We start from the raw sequence: 14,728 nt of genomic DNA, 5'->3' as shown, positions 1-14,728 counted from the left end.
GATTGGCCAATGGTTAATAATGTGGAAGGAGGTCTTAGGTACAGGAAGGTATAGCTGGGTTTGTCAAATGGGCAGATCAGTGGCAAGTGGAATTTAACCCTGAAAAGTGTCAAGTGATGCACTTTGAAATAACAAGATGAGGGAGAGCTCCATGAGTGACAAGACTCCAGTGACCTCAGAGGAATAGAGGTATCTTGGTGTGCTTGTTTCAGATCCCTAGTAGGACAGGCTAATAAGGTTGTTAAAAAGGCATACAGAATGCATACCTTTGTTAGTCATGGCATAGATTATGAGAGGTTATGTTGGAAGTTGTACAAAACTTTGGTTAAGTCACAGCTGAAATATGGTATTCAGTTCTGATTGTCTCAGTATAGGGAGGATGTGATTGCATTGCAAGAGGAGATTCACCAGAATCTTGCCTAGAACAGAGCATTTTATCTATGAAGAGAGGCTGGATAAGCTTGGGCTGTTTTCTTTAGAGCAAAGAAGGTTGAAGGGGGTCCTAATTGAGGTGTATTATAATTTGGGGACATGGACGTGGACAGGATGGGTAGAAAGCAGCTGTTGCCCTTTGTTGAAGGGTCAATAACATAGATATATAGAAGCATGCAAGATAGGAGCAGGAGGAGGCCATTCGGCCTTTCGAATTTGCTCTGCCATTCTCACGATCATGGCTGATCGTCTAACTTAATAGCCTAATCCTGCTTTCTCTCCATAGACTTTGATTCCATTCGCCCCAAATGCTATATCTAGTTGCCTCTTGAATACATTCAATGTTTTGGCATCAACTACTTCCTGTGCTAATGAATTCCATAGGCTCACCACTCTTTGGGTGAAGAAATGTCTCCTCTCCATCCTTAATGCTCTACCCCAAATCCTCAAACTGTAACCCCGATTCTGGACACACCCACCATCGGAAACATCCTCCCTGCATCTACCTGTCCATTCCTGTTAGAATTTTATAAGTCTCAATGAGATCTCCCCTCATTCTTCTGAACTCCGGTGAAAACAATCCCAACGTAGTCAATCTCTCTTCATACGTCAGATTCACTATCCCTGGAATCAGCCTGGTAAACCTTAGCACTCCCTTGAAAGCAAGAATATCCTTCCTCAACAGAAAAGGAGACCAAAACTGCACACACTATTCTAGGTGTGGGCTCACCAAGGCCCTGTACAACTGCAACAACACATCCCTGCTCCTGTACTCGAAACCTCCCACGATGACGGCCAACATACCATTTGCCTCCTTTACTGCCTGCTGCACCTGCATGCTTACCTTCAGAGACTGGTGCACAAGGATGCCCAGGTCCCACTGCACATTCCCCTCTCCCAATTTACAGCCATTCAGGTAGTAATCTGCCTTCTTGTTTTTGCTTTCAAAGTGAATAATCTCTCATTTATCCAAATTATACTGCATCTGCCATTGTTTTGCCCACTTACCCACCCTGTCCAGATCATCCTGAACAATCTTTGCAGCCTCATCCACAGTTCTCCCTCCCACCCAACTTGAGCTTCTGCAAGCTTGGAGATGTTACATTTTGTTCAATATATTAAGGTGAAAAGCAGGAGGGTTAGAGAGGATTTGAGGAAAATAATTTTCACCCAGAGAGCGATGGGAATCTGAAATGCACTGCCTGGGAGGGCAGTAGAGGCTGAAAACCTCAGAACCTTTGAAAAGCATGTGGATGAACACTTGAAATGTCATAACATTGGAGTCTATGGGCCAAATGCTGTGAAGTGGGATTATTGTCGATAGGTCAGTGCAGATGCGATGGGATGAAGGGCCTCTTTTCTTCTGTATGACTGTGAACCTGTCACTCTGGCTATTCTCCCAACCTCTTCAAAATGTTCTGCAGCTATTCTCAGATATCCTTAACCCTGGCATCAGAAAGGCATATCATCCTGATTTCACATCTGCCGCCATAGAAATATGTATGCTTCCCTTACAATATTATGCCCTATCACTCTTGTTCTCCCACTATTTTTTTTTTTCCTCCTTGTCCTGTGCAACTGATCTATTCTTGATGCCATAGAATTGGTTCTTGCAGCATTCTCCTGACAGGCTGTCTTCCTCAGCAATATCCAAAATGGACAATGTGTTAAAGAAGGAGATGGCTGCAGGGTACTCTTGCACAAACTGCTTTTACATGGTCTAGCAGTCACTTGGTCTTAACTTGCCAAGACTGTCGCTTGGCTTGCGTTGCTCCCTCTCCCATATGACAAGCTTATGTTTTCCCTGTGATGTCAGTGTTCTACTTTTAAAGGGGCTGCCTTGGGGGTTCATCATCCTAAAAATGGGCAAATCCAAACTCATTGGATTTGCAATCCACTGTTGGGAAGCCCTGATAGACAATCATAATCTGTAACAACATCTTGAAATGAGATGACAGCAACTGCCTTTGACGCCAAGACCGCGTTTGACCCTGTGTGACATTTAGGAATGTTATCAAAGCTGAAGTCAATGGGAATCAGTGTAAGGGGAATCTTACCTCAGCCCAGTCTACTTCAGCTGCTTCATCCCTCCATCATAAGGTCAGAAATAGGGGCATTTACTGATGATAATGCAATGCTCAGCATCATTCGCAATTTCTCAGGTACTGAAGCAGTCCATACCCATGTGCAGCTCGAATTAGGTAATGCAAGTAGCACTCGTGTCACCCAAGTTCCAGACAATGACCACCTTCAAGAGGGAATCTAGCCATTGGCACTTGACCTTCAGTCGCATTACTGTCACAGAATCCCCTGCTGTGGACATCTTGAGGGTTACCATTGACCAGAAACTGAATTGGACCCAGCCATATAAAAACTGAGGCTAAGAATTCTGCATCGAGTCGTTCAGCTCCCTCTCCGGAGTCTGGCCAGTATCTACAAAGCATAAGTCAAGAGTGTAATGGAACACTGCCCACTTGCCTGGATGGGTCGAGTTCCAACAGCACTTGAAGGTAAGCACCATCCAGACCAAAGAGGCTCACTTGTTTGGCATCCATTGCTTTTTCAAGTTCACTCCCTTTGCCACTAATGCACAGTAGAAGCAGTCTGGCATCATCAGCAGTTCGCATTGCAGTATCTCAACATGGCTGCTTCGCCAGCACTATCCAAACCCACAGGGGCAGCAGATGCATTGGATCACCACTGGCTGCAAGTTCCACTCCAAGCCTCCTCCATCACCACCACCACCTCCAGGTAAATTAGGGGTGGACGGATGGACAATAAATGCTAGCCTTGTCATGACACCTGCATCCCATGAGTTAACTCAAAATAATTTCATTAAGCATGAGTCCCTCTCTCCTGACTGATTAGATAAATACATCATTCCATGTAATTATGGGAAACGGTAAATAAAAATGGCAGCGAGTGGTAAATATTGGTTTAACTAGATTAGCATAATTGCTTACAGTCATATTTCTGTATTGGACCTGGGTGTAGCGGGAGGAAATTATTCAGCATTTTTAAAAGTGAAAACAAGCTCTGCAAATATTAAGGATCACTGGTGTTTTGAGCTCAAGTTTTGTCTGAAGTTAAGAACAATTGATTTAATATTTGAAAAGCTTTACTTAGTTTGCACGTTGAATGCTTTAAAAAAAAAAGCAAAATGAAGAAAACAATAAAAGGACAAAGGTAATTTTTTTACAATTGGCAGAAAGAGCCCTTCAGTGCACAGCAGAATTATATTTGATATAATGGGTATATTTGTAAAGAAAAATAACAAGATTGCTATCTTTGGTGACTGTTCAAATTGACAAAGATCAACCACCAACAAAATCGGGTATGAACAGTGTCAAGAAATTAATTTTCTTAATAAGTACTTCATGTCATCAAAAAGAGTTCAGCTGCATCTGAATCAGAGCCTTTAAGGCCCACTGCAGGACAAGGTTAAAACAAAAGTTGACTGCTCCAGTGTAAGGCCGAGGGACTATTATGTACACTGGTGGGCACCACATTGTAGGGAAGATGTGATTGAAAGATTGGAGAATACTAAAGTGATTTACAAGAATGAGAAACTGTAGTTATGAGGATAGATTGAAGAATTTGGCAGTGTTCTCCTTAGAGAGAAGTTGGCTGAGAGGAAATTTGACAGATGTTTTCCAAGTCACGAGTGGGCTGGACAGAGTAGGTAGTGAGAGGTTGTTTAAGGAAAAAAAAAATGAGGGGGCATAGATTTAAAGTGATGTGCAGATGAAGCAAGGGTGATATGAGGAGGAAAAAAATCAGTGAGTGGTTGGGAATATGGAATGCACTGCCTGGAAGTACAGTGGAGGCAGGTTCAATTGAGGCATTCGCGGGGATGTTGAATGATGGTTTGGAAAGAAATGGCATGCACGACTATGGGGGAAAAGGTAGAAAATTGGCACTAGGTATTAAACTGGTACAGGCAAGATGAGCCAAATGGTTGCCTCCTGCACCGTAACAGATCTGTGATTCGGAGAGCGCTATGCTGTCAGACATAGTTTATTGTTTGGATGAAATGTTAATCTAAGCCCAACTACCGTCACAAAGTAAAAGACCCATGACACATTTTGAAGAGCGAGGGAGTTATCCCTGGTGTCTTGGCCAATATTTATTCCTGTGTCAATATCACAAAAACAAATTTTTCTGGTAGTTCAGGCACTACTGTCTTTGGGAGTTTTCTGTGCACAGTTTGTCTGCCATATTTCCTGCAATACAACCATGGCTGTACTTCAAAAGTGATTAATTGGCTATAAAATGCTTTGAAACATATGGTGGTTCGGAAACAGTCAGATCACATGGACAAATCTTGTAGAAGGCCACATCCCCTGCTCAATTTACTCCATTTTACCTAAAATAAAGGAGACCGTTTAAAACAACAGATGTATAAAGTCAGAGATAGTAGGAACTGCAGATGCTGGAGAATCTGAGATAACAAGGTGTAGAGCTGGATGAACAGCAGGCCAAGCAGCATCAGAGGAGTAGGAAAGCTGACGTTTCAGGCCTAGACTCTTCTTCAGAAATGGGGGAGGGGGAAGGGGATTCTGAAATAAATTGGGAATCCCCTTCCCCTCCCCCATTTCTGAAGAAGGGTCTAGGCCCTAAACGTCAGCTTTCCTGCTCCTCTGCTGCTTGGCCTGCTGTGTTCATCCAGCTCTACATCTTGGTATCTCAGATGTATAAAGTCCAATAGTCTTAATAAATGGCTTTAATTTCATAGAAAACAAGACAAATGGTGTATTTTATTACATTATCAGAGTTAGGATCCAATTCCATTAATTTCTCATGAGAGAGAACTTCTTCATGACATCACTATTTTCTCAGAAGCATGGCATTTCAAAACGAGATATTGAATATGAAATAGTGAGATATGACAGGATATTGATAGGTGTTAATTGGAAGTGAAATTGAATTTCATTCTCTAAACTTGGAGAACTGGCTGTAGTTTGTGCTCCATCTAATCGTACCATTACATGCAATTTGCTAATTGTTATTTCTTGTTTCCTTTTGTCTCTGAATAAAAACTGATTAATTAATTAAATATTTCCAAAGAAACAGTATCAAAGAAACCATCTGTTCCAAAGCACTTTACAGCCAATTAATCACATTTGAAGTGCAGCCACTATTGTATTGCAAGAAATATGGCAGTCAGTTTGTGCATAGAAAGCTCCCGCGAACAGTGGGTCGTCTTTGTTTTGCTTTACAATGATGAAGTTTGTAAATGTACTTCTATTTGTAGATATGCCTAACCAGAGATGACAGTTGGTCCCTGACAGTGTCAAGTTTTTCGCAATCAACTTAACTCAAATCTTGATTGGCACGTGATTTTAAAAAAGAATGCTAAAATTAGATTGTTGCTGAATCTCTGAATTTCTTTACTGTACAACTTGATGTGATCCCCGTAGAGACCGAAAACTTAATAATGTGATTGATTTCTCACAGACTAATACAAGGATCTGCAGAGCAAGATTTTGCATTTCAACACTTTTACTGCAACAAACTAAAATCAACATCCCCTAAATATTAATTAGTAGGCAGCTAAAACAAATTAAAGAAAAACTACCTGTCATTAACTACTTGACACAACCAAAATCCAAATTCCATATTTATGCATTACACCGTACTCGCTCTCAGTCGAGATGGAGTCTTGCAAGCTCCTCTAATCTTCAACAGGATCTTTTCTTCCTGCTCTACCGTGACATATCTTTCAGTTATCATTTGCAGGTGGTGTTTTAACAAAAGTAACTTCATTCAGTGCTCCAAGTGTAATTACCTGAACTTCAAATAACAAGGCAGACTCTGGTGACTCTTGGTCTTTAAATATCCACAAGTCTCATCTTTTCAAACATGAACTCCATCTCACCAGCACTCTGGTAATTAAAATACAAAAGCTTTCCTTTTCTTCTGCTTTCCATAGCTGCACCTGCTTTTAATCTTCTGCCCAAATCTCTGTTTGTCTGACTGACTCACTGTGCACAGCAAGAACAACTGTCATTCAATTGTGTCTAAGTGTTAAAACCTGCTCCTTATGTTAAATAGAATTTGACCTGGGCCCTGGCTCATGACAATCAGGTCACGTGGACAAATCTTGTAGGAGGCCACATTCCCTGCTCAATTTACTCCGTTTTACTGAAAATAAAAGAGACAGATTAAAACACTAGATGTATATAGTCCAATGGTCTTAATAAATGGCCTTAATTTCATAGAAAACAAGACAAATAGTGTAATTTATTATATATCAGAGTTAGGATCCATTTCCATTAATTTGAACCAGTGAAAGGTGATGAGTACAAAAACATAGGGTTAAGATGCAGTGATTTATTTTCAATGTCACATTTAATGGACCTTACGTTCTCTATTTTTGTAGCTTTTGGGAACTTAGCTCTGATTTAATTAATGAAAACATATAAATTTGTATGTCTGCTCGTTAAAAAAGAATATGAAGACGTTCACCAAGTTTTCAGTCTTTAAACATCATTTCATGATATTTTCTCATCTTCAGAAATTGTATACTAAAAATTTATTTCGGTTTCAACCAAGACAACTATATTTCACTAACAAAATGGTATTGAAAGTAAAGTATTTTTAATTTAATTTTTGACTTTTGTTTTACAGTATGTCTGGTTTTGGGATGAACAGGAATCAGGCTTTTGGGATTAATAATTCACTTTCAAGTAACATTTTCAATGGCACAGGTACAGTTTTTATCTTTTTAGTTTTACTGCCAAGATTTTGCCTTTCAGCAGGCCTTAGTTTAGACTCCTATGTAGGCATAGGTTTAACTGAATTACACTTAAATTCCATGAATTGGAATGCAAACAGTAATTCTGGAATGCTGCAAATGACGATTAGTTATGTAATTTCATCCTGATCCTCCTGTTGCAAAATTATTCAAATTTTTTCTGGATTCATGATTTACACTAGTGAAATAGGGGCAAGAAGATATAATTTTGATGTGGTTATAGCTCTCACTGTTAAGGATTTCTTAAGTATGTGTGATGGCATACTAGTCCACTCTTAAATGATTGTTAGGTATGCTTACTAGTGGTCTAATGCCTATTTAAATACCTGCCCTCTAAAATTGGTCAAAAACTGAGTAGAGAACATGCCAGACATGTTTTGTTTTGTTTTCCTGTGGTTGAACCAACAGAAATGAGTGTTTCCTTGCAACTTGTCTTAATGTGGATCTTTACCCATGCTTGATGATGGTGCATAACAAATAAATTATCTTCTATAATTAGAGATACTTCCTTATAATGAAGGAATGAGTCAAATTCCAGTTGCGTGTAAATTTGTTGGATTTTTGAAAGTGATCAGAAATGATTGGTTAATTTCCATGTGAAAACTGAAGCCAGTAGCTTATCAGTTGCTGCCATATACATCTTCACCAGTAGACTGACGAGTATTGTGACTGTGGTTAGTTAAGCAAATCCAGTTTTGTTTCAATGCACTTTAGGCTATGAATGATGCACCAATATTATTTGTATTTAAAGCATGTTGCATTAAGATTAATATGAATAGGTACATTTAAAACAAAACTTTATAAGATCTTTTAGTTAACCTGTGAAAATGTTACTACTTTCACTTCTTTTAACTCAGTACAGTTGAATTTGTTTTGTGTTTTAGATGGAAGTGAAAATGTTACAGGGTTAGATCTCTCAGAATTTCCAGTACTAGCAGATAGAACCAGAAGGGAAGGAAGCGGCAATCCCACTCCACTAATAAATCCGTTGGCAGGAAGAACTCCTTATGGTAAGAATTTTTTTAAAATGCTCTTGAGTTTTTACTGCTTTAAAAAGGGAGTCTTGCGCATTGTATCCCATTTAATCCTAACTTCTAAACTATTAGTAAATGCATTGCAGTGGTCCAATGATTTATGTGGGGGATAAAAAGGCCCCAGATTCAGTCCCTGATCTGTGATGAGTTTGGCCAAGTTTATATAGACCAGAAGGAGTGATGGTCCAATTACCTCCTGTAATTTAAACCAATAAAAGACAATTTTGGCAGGATTCTTGTTCCTGAGGGATATTCAATTAGAAACCTATCAGTACACCTCTTGATTCCTGTGATGTACTGTTGATCCATGTCGATGGACCAAGAGAATTCTAGTTTTAATCCATGATTTATGCTAAGTTGGTTGATTTTGACCAGGTAGTAAAAGAGATAATAAAAGTGAACCCAGTGGCATTGCGCGAAGGAGGAGAAAACCTGAGTTGAGACTTTCACAACTGATCATTGTCTAATCTTTAATTTTTATGACCATTGACACAGTGCGAGCCAGAAAGGGGTTCTGCTTTGATTCTTCAATCATTAAGCAACCTCCACATGGAAAATTGCTCAGCAAAGTACCCAAAGGCTTCCAGTATCTGTGGAATTGTACCTCTGCTTATGTCGTAAAGAAGTAATGGAAGAAACATTAGTCTTTCCTGACCAAGAACTTTTACAGTGAAAATACTTTCCAGCTACTACCAATGACATTGTAGACCAGCTAGTTTTGGACACCACCTAACAATTCAGGATTATTCATTTTATTTCACAGCTGTAGAAAAAATGCATAGGCTTTGCTATTCCTTAGTTTGCAAAACCAAAGTAAAGAACTTTGAACCTGGTGACTTAGTGATGCTGGTCTGTGCTTTTTGGAGAGAAAAATGTATTTGGTTGTCTAAGGATTATTATTTAACATTACATTATTTTTGATTACCTGTCTTCTGAATATAATCTTATAAAATTAATGGAAGAAGCGATGCATCAGAAATGAGTTGCCATCTCAGTGAATCTACAGCACAGGATTGCATCCATGCCAGAGCTAAAGCAGCATGATATAGCCAGATCTAAGTGATTATACAAGTGACACACCAAGACTTTAATGCATATGGCTATGAGTAGTGAAATATTAAGCGTTCATATGGAAAGAGGTGATGAGCACATGATTACAGAAGACAAGACTGAATCATTTGCAAATATTTTCAGTCAAAGTGGAAAGTGGATGATCCTTCTCTGCCGCCTCCTGTGATCTTCACAATCACATCGAGAAATCTTCAGTCATTTTGGTTTGCTCCAGTTAATATCAAAAAGCAATCGACTGCATCATGCACGTTAATACCTACAGAGCTTGACAACATAACATCTCAGTTATATTGCTGAAGACCTTTTGAGTCAGAATTAACACACTCATAAACAAGCTATTCCAGTACTTAGAGTTACCTGATAAGGCATGCTTAGATATGCCATGCCCACAAAAGCCAGGACAACTGATCATTTACCACCCCTGAGCTTTCTCCAAATTATTGGCATAGTAATAGAGGATGTTGCAAAATTGAATTCAGGAGATGCTTATTCACTACTAACCTGTTTACCAGTGCTCAGGACCACTTGACTGCAAACCTCATTCAATCCGGCCCGAACTTGATGCAGGAACTGAATGAGGTGTGGTAGGCATTACTGACCTTATCGTCAAAGGAATGTTCAGTCATGTGTGGCAGCAAGTGGCCCCAATAAAACTGAAGGCAGAAGGGATAAGTGGGGAAACTGCAGTGGTTGGAGGCATACCTGGCATGTAAGCTGTGTTGCTGGAAGCCCATCAAGTAAACCGCAAGACATAATTTTTTTGAGTCACTGTCATTAATTCAACAATCTTCATTTTAAATCTTCATTGCATTTTAAAGTCAGAGGTAATGCTGTTTGCTGATGTGGTTGGGCACTGAAAACATTTGAATTTCCTAAAAAAGATGACACCATGCCTGATTATTATAATGCCTCTATAACATCCATGTTTATTTTTATAAATGACAAATAATATTCATGCCATGCAAATGCCAGGCAATGATGCACTCTGAGTATCTGACAACTCTCCATGGCATTCAACAGTATTATCATCAAGTCCTTTGCCATCAACATCCTAGGTGTCACAGTTGTCCACACAAACAACTGGATGAGTTAATTAAATGCCTACGACACCATGTTACCAGCTAATTATTCTGCAGTTTCATCACATGACTCCCTAACCTGTCCGCCATGTCAAAGACACAAGTGAGGAATATGATGAAATACTCTCCATCAGACTGGGTAGGTGCAGTTCATAAACACTCAAAGAAATAGCCAAAGTAATTTCCTTTATTGTCACTTTTTTACATTTTTACATTTTAACCAATTGCACCACCATTGGTCCACCATGAGTGGACTGTGTAATAATTTTGAGCAACTCACTGTGAATTCTTTGGCAGAATAACCCAAACATGTGATCGCACCCATATTTTTTATTTGGAGGATGTGACCATCGCTGGCAAGGCCAAGATTTATTAACCTAATTGTCTTTGAGAAAGTGGTAGTGTGATACTTTCTTGAATAGCAAAATGTTCTTGGGTAGGTTCACCCACAGCCTTATTGATGAATTCTAGGATTTTGATTCAGTTATAGTGAAGGCATAGAAATATAGTTCCAAGTTATAAGGTCTGTGCCGTAGAGGAGATCTTGCAGGTGGAGGTATGCTTGTCTGTCTGCTGTCCTTGTCTTTGGTGGTGGCCGTCACAAGTTTGAAACATGTTGTTGAAGGAGCCTTGGCAAGGTGCTGAGAACTGTACGTGGAGATAGTGAATATTTACTGTGATTGTTGGAGTGCTGATCAGGCACGCTGTTTTGCATTGGATACGTTGACCACCTTGAGTTGTTCGAGGTGGGCTCACGAAGGCAATTTGAGATATTCTGTCATGCTCTTGACTTGTGCATCGTAGATGGTGAACATATTTTGGTGATATTGGAAGTGAGTTAGAACTCATCTCCTGCCTCCCCAGAGTCTGTTGCCCTCTCTAAAGGCCAAGGGCAATGAGTACATGGGAACAGACCACCCCCCCAAGTTTCCTTCCAACTTGTGTACCATCTCGACTTGGATGTATTTTGCCATGACTGTTCAAAAATCCTGAAACGTTCTACTTCAGAATGTTGCAGTGTTTTTTAATAATTTGGATGGCACTGGTTCAAGAAGATTGTTCATCACCTACATGAAGCAACAGGAGTGGATATTGTTTATTAGCTTTGTCAGTGTGACCCATTTCCCAACAGTAAATAATCATTTTTATAAGTTAAGAAGTTGGTGAGCCCATAGGGTGGGGGTGGATTTAATGCACTCCATCCATGGGTTTGAAAACAGGTGGAGCGTGTAAAATCCAACAGGTGGCCATCCAAGTCCCAGATTTTGCATGGGTTCAGTGGAGGTGTTAAACAGTGTGCTCGTCCTTATGCCTATTAATCCCCTTAAGTAACCAATTATTGGCCCCTTAACACCTTTTTAAAAATGATTTTCTTTATTATTTCATGGGATATAGATGTTGCTGGCAAGGCCTAGTATTTCTTGCCCATTCCTAATTGCCCTTGAACTCAGTAGCTAGCTGGACCATAACATTGCTGTTGGTCTGAAGTCACATGCATGCCAGCCCAGGTAAGGGCAGCAGATTCCCTTCCTTCAAGGACAGTAGTGAAACAGACACATTTTTACAATAAATGATGATTATATGACCATCATGACCTAGACTAGCTTTCAATTCCATATTTTGTTGCCTAGATTCAAACAGCCCCCATCTACCATGGTGGGATTTAAACCCATATTCTCACAATATTAGCCTGGGCCTTTGGTTACTCATCCATTGATTTTACCACTATGTCACCCCATTCCATCCCAACTAGTGTTATACCTGCAGGCAGGGGAAGACTGTGGCTGTGTGGGAAGCCTGCAAGCTTTGGCTACATGAACTGGTGTTGGGTAAGGGTGGCAACCTCCTTTGCAGATCTCATTGGGCCCATCAGAGGAACACTATCCATTTGGCCAACCCTATGCTTTTACCCTCACCTTGACCTCTTGAACCTGCTCTTGGCTGGCGCTGCTAATATATGGAGTTGCTGACCATCAGGTTGCCCAGCAACTCTGTAATGTGGGACTTCCTTCTAGGATTAAATTGTTTTGATGCAGCTGTTGTGATCATGAGTATGCTTCCATCAGAGTTTTTAAACCAAGAGACTACCATGATAGTCTGTAAAATCCAACCCCACATGTGGAATCTATCTAAACTTTTCACTGCCTTGAAGTACTATTATTTCTGAAAGACCCCAGATATTGTTGCTTTTTATTTGTCTACATTATTAGGTTCCAGAACACTTCTAGTCATCTTGCCTTCGTAATATGGTTGGCATTTACTAGTTAAACAAAGCTGTTCAAATAACTCAATTACAGATTAAATGATTTATCTTTCTTCAAAGCTTTTGTTTTTTGGTAGAGATGCTAATAGCAAGACTCCCAGTTTAAAGTGTGCAATCATGAATGTGTAAAATAATCTCCTCTCTCGCTGTGTGGGCACACAGTCATGCAGCAGTCTGAAATGGAGTGCGTGGCTCAACAAATGGACCATGCACCAACCAGAAAAATTAGGGGGAACATATGAGTGTATGTAACCAGTTTTATTTTTAAGTATATGAAGTGTTAAGAATTCTGGGAGTAAAATTGTAACATTGCGAGCGCAGTGTTTTTCGAATGATTGAAAAATCAGTGAATTGAGACATTTGAGGTGGTGATACATGATCTTCCCCAATCTGCATTTGATGATAGTAATTTTGTTTTATTTTATTATTAATACAGTTCCATGACAAATTGCTTCCGATCCATATAAAGAAAAACAGATGGCCCATTAAGGGGACAGAGTTATACCATTCTCCCGGCAAATAGCAAAAGCTGGCTCTTTGATCAGGGCAGCCATTTTTGAATGTGATTCCCCTTTTGAAATGTGTGTAACATCAATTGAAAGGACTTGTGTTACTGGCCATGTTCTGTCAATCACCACCTAAGACATGGCAAATTAATAGGAGAGGTGAATAATCTAGTGCTTCCAATCTTGACAAGGTGTGGATTTTATTCTTATTCCATAATTGGGATAAACAATAGCTGAATTTAAATCTATTCATGGACTTGAAGAACAGTATAAATTTCTTGAGAAGGAAGTGTTCAAAATAGCCACTGTGTCCATGATCTTTTAGCACTATGTCCAAGAGACTGACTGGTATTCGACATCTGCAGCATGTTATCACATGGAGAGTACTGCAGGAAATTGGCCTTGCTTTTTTATTGGAGACAATTGGTATAATTACAAAATGTTATTTTAGCATTCCTTTTGAGGTCAGGGCTTTTCCAAAAACCCCGTCAGCAATTAACTTCACGTATTTATCTCTGCGGCTTATTTATGTCTCCTTGGTCGGTTGGATCACCGAAGGTTGCTTACAGTGATATGAGAGGTAACAGTATCCGAAAGTTCAACCTTTCACCTGTAGAGTCAGTAAGGTATATTTGTACAGCTCTCAAGGTAACCATATGCACCAATCAGGCTTCTATACAGAATAAATAAAATGAATTTACAGATTAATATCTGACCTGATTATGGATTCAAGTTCCAATCCAAAGACCTAACCGCTGAATCCATTTGGAAATTTTATTGCATGATTGAGAAGAGGCTGCCTTTCAGATGTAGTAAACTTTCCTCATCTGGCCCCTCACATAGTTCTCAAAAGAGCTGTTGGCACAGTTCAAATAGGGGTGTTTTCCCGGTCATCCGATTAATAGTTGTCCCAAACAAATTTTCTGAAACAGATTAATTTTTCATGTAGCGCACAACTGTTTTATGTGAGATCTTGGGTGAAATTGGCCGCTGCATTTTTAAAAATTGCAATAGTAACTATAATGCAAATCTACTGAGATGTTAGTGAAGAGCTTACCCTAATTGCCAACCTTAAGTTGTGAAGGCATCTAGTTAACTCCAAGTGCATTCATTCTTGAAAATCAGTTTCATATCTTTACACCATGTAACTCATCGCATTACAATTCTAAAAGTCCTGAAGTTTATAATTGCAAATATGTTTGTTCTATCTAAGGCTGTCCATGTGCTGTATATCCCTAAACATTGATGGAAGTGATCTCAAACATTTCCTGAAATTTTCACAGTGATGAGCATCAGAAGTAACTAGATATGCCATTGCAGCAATATTTTTGCCTCTCTTTTGATTTAGAATTTGATGATAACTTCACTGGCCTTTCCACTTTGCCAGATAATAGCTTGATATTGCAAGTGATCTGTCAATGCATATTTTCTAGCTCCAGTTCAGTTAGGTAGTTAGTCATTTAGATAGGCCATGCTATGGTAGCCAAGTATCACAGCAATTAGGGGACAGAAACTTTTGTGTCCTGTGAAAGGATGAATTTGAGATGCAAACCTAGATAATTAAGAACCACATTTTAATGACATTT

The 14,728-nt window shown here is 39.5% G+C and overlaps 1 protein-coding gene across 3 annotated transcripts in view; it reads left to right on the top strand.

Moving 5' to 3' along the window:
- LOC125485335 (CCR4-NOT transcription complex subunit 2-like) overlaps nt 1-13,719 on the top strand; it is a 95,144-nt gene extending 81,425 nt beyond the window's left edge. For 2 of the 3 annotated variants that reach the window (XM_048607640.1, XM_048607641.1), the window contains exons 6-8: nt 7,063-7,142; nt 8,074-8,199; nt 8,719-8,954. In XM_048607640.1, coding sequence (XP_048463597.1) covers nt 7,063-7,142; nt 8,074-8,199; nt 8,719-8,852 — 340 coding nt within the window. In that variant the 3' untranslated portion in view covers nt 8,853-8,954. Of the gene's footprint in view, nt 1-7,062; nt 7,143-8,073; nt 8,200-8,718; nt 8,955-13,072 lie in introns of those variants that run through there. The other variant, XM_048607642.1, reaches the window with a different exon arrangement.
- Nucleotides 13,720-14,728: the final 1,009 nt, after the last annotated feature.

The sequence above is a fragment of the Rhincodon typus genome, chromosome 18, assembly GCF_021869965.1.
Source record: "Rhincodon typus isolate 14 chromosome 18, sRhiTyp1.1, whole genome shotgun sequence".
In the NCBI taxonomy this organism is placed as follows: domain Eukaryota; kingdom Metazoa; phylum Chordata; class Chondrichthyes; order Orectolobiformes; family Rhincodontidae; genus Rhincodon; species Rhincodon typus.
Note: the sequence above shows the minus strand (reverse complement) of the source record. Positions and strands in the feature narration are given on the sequence as shown.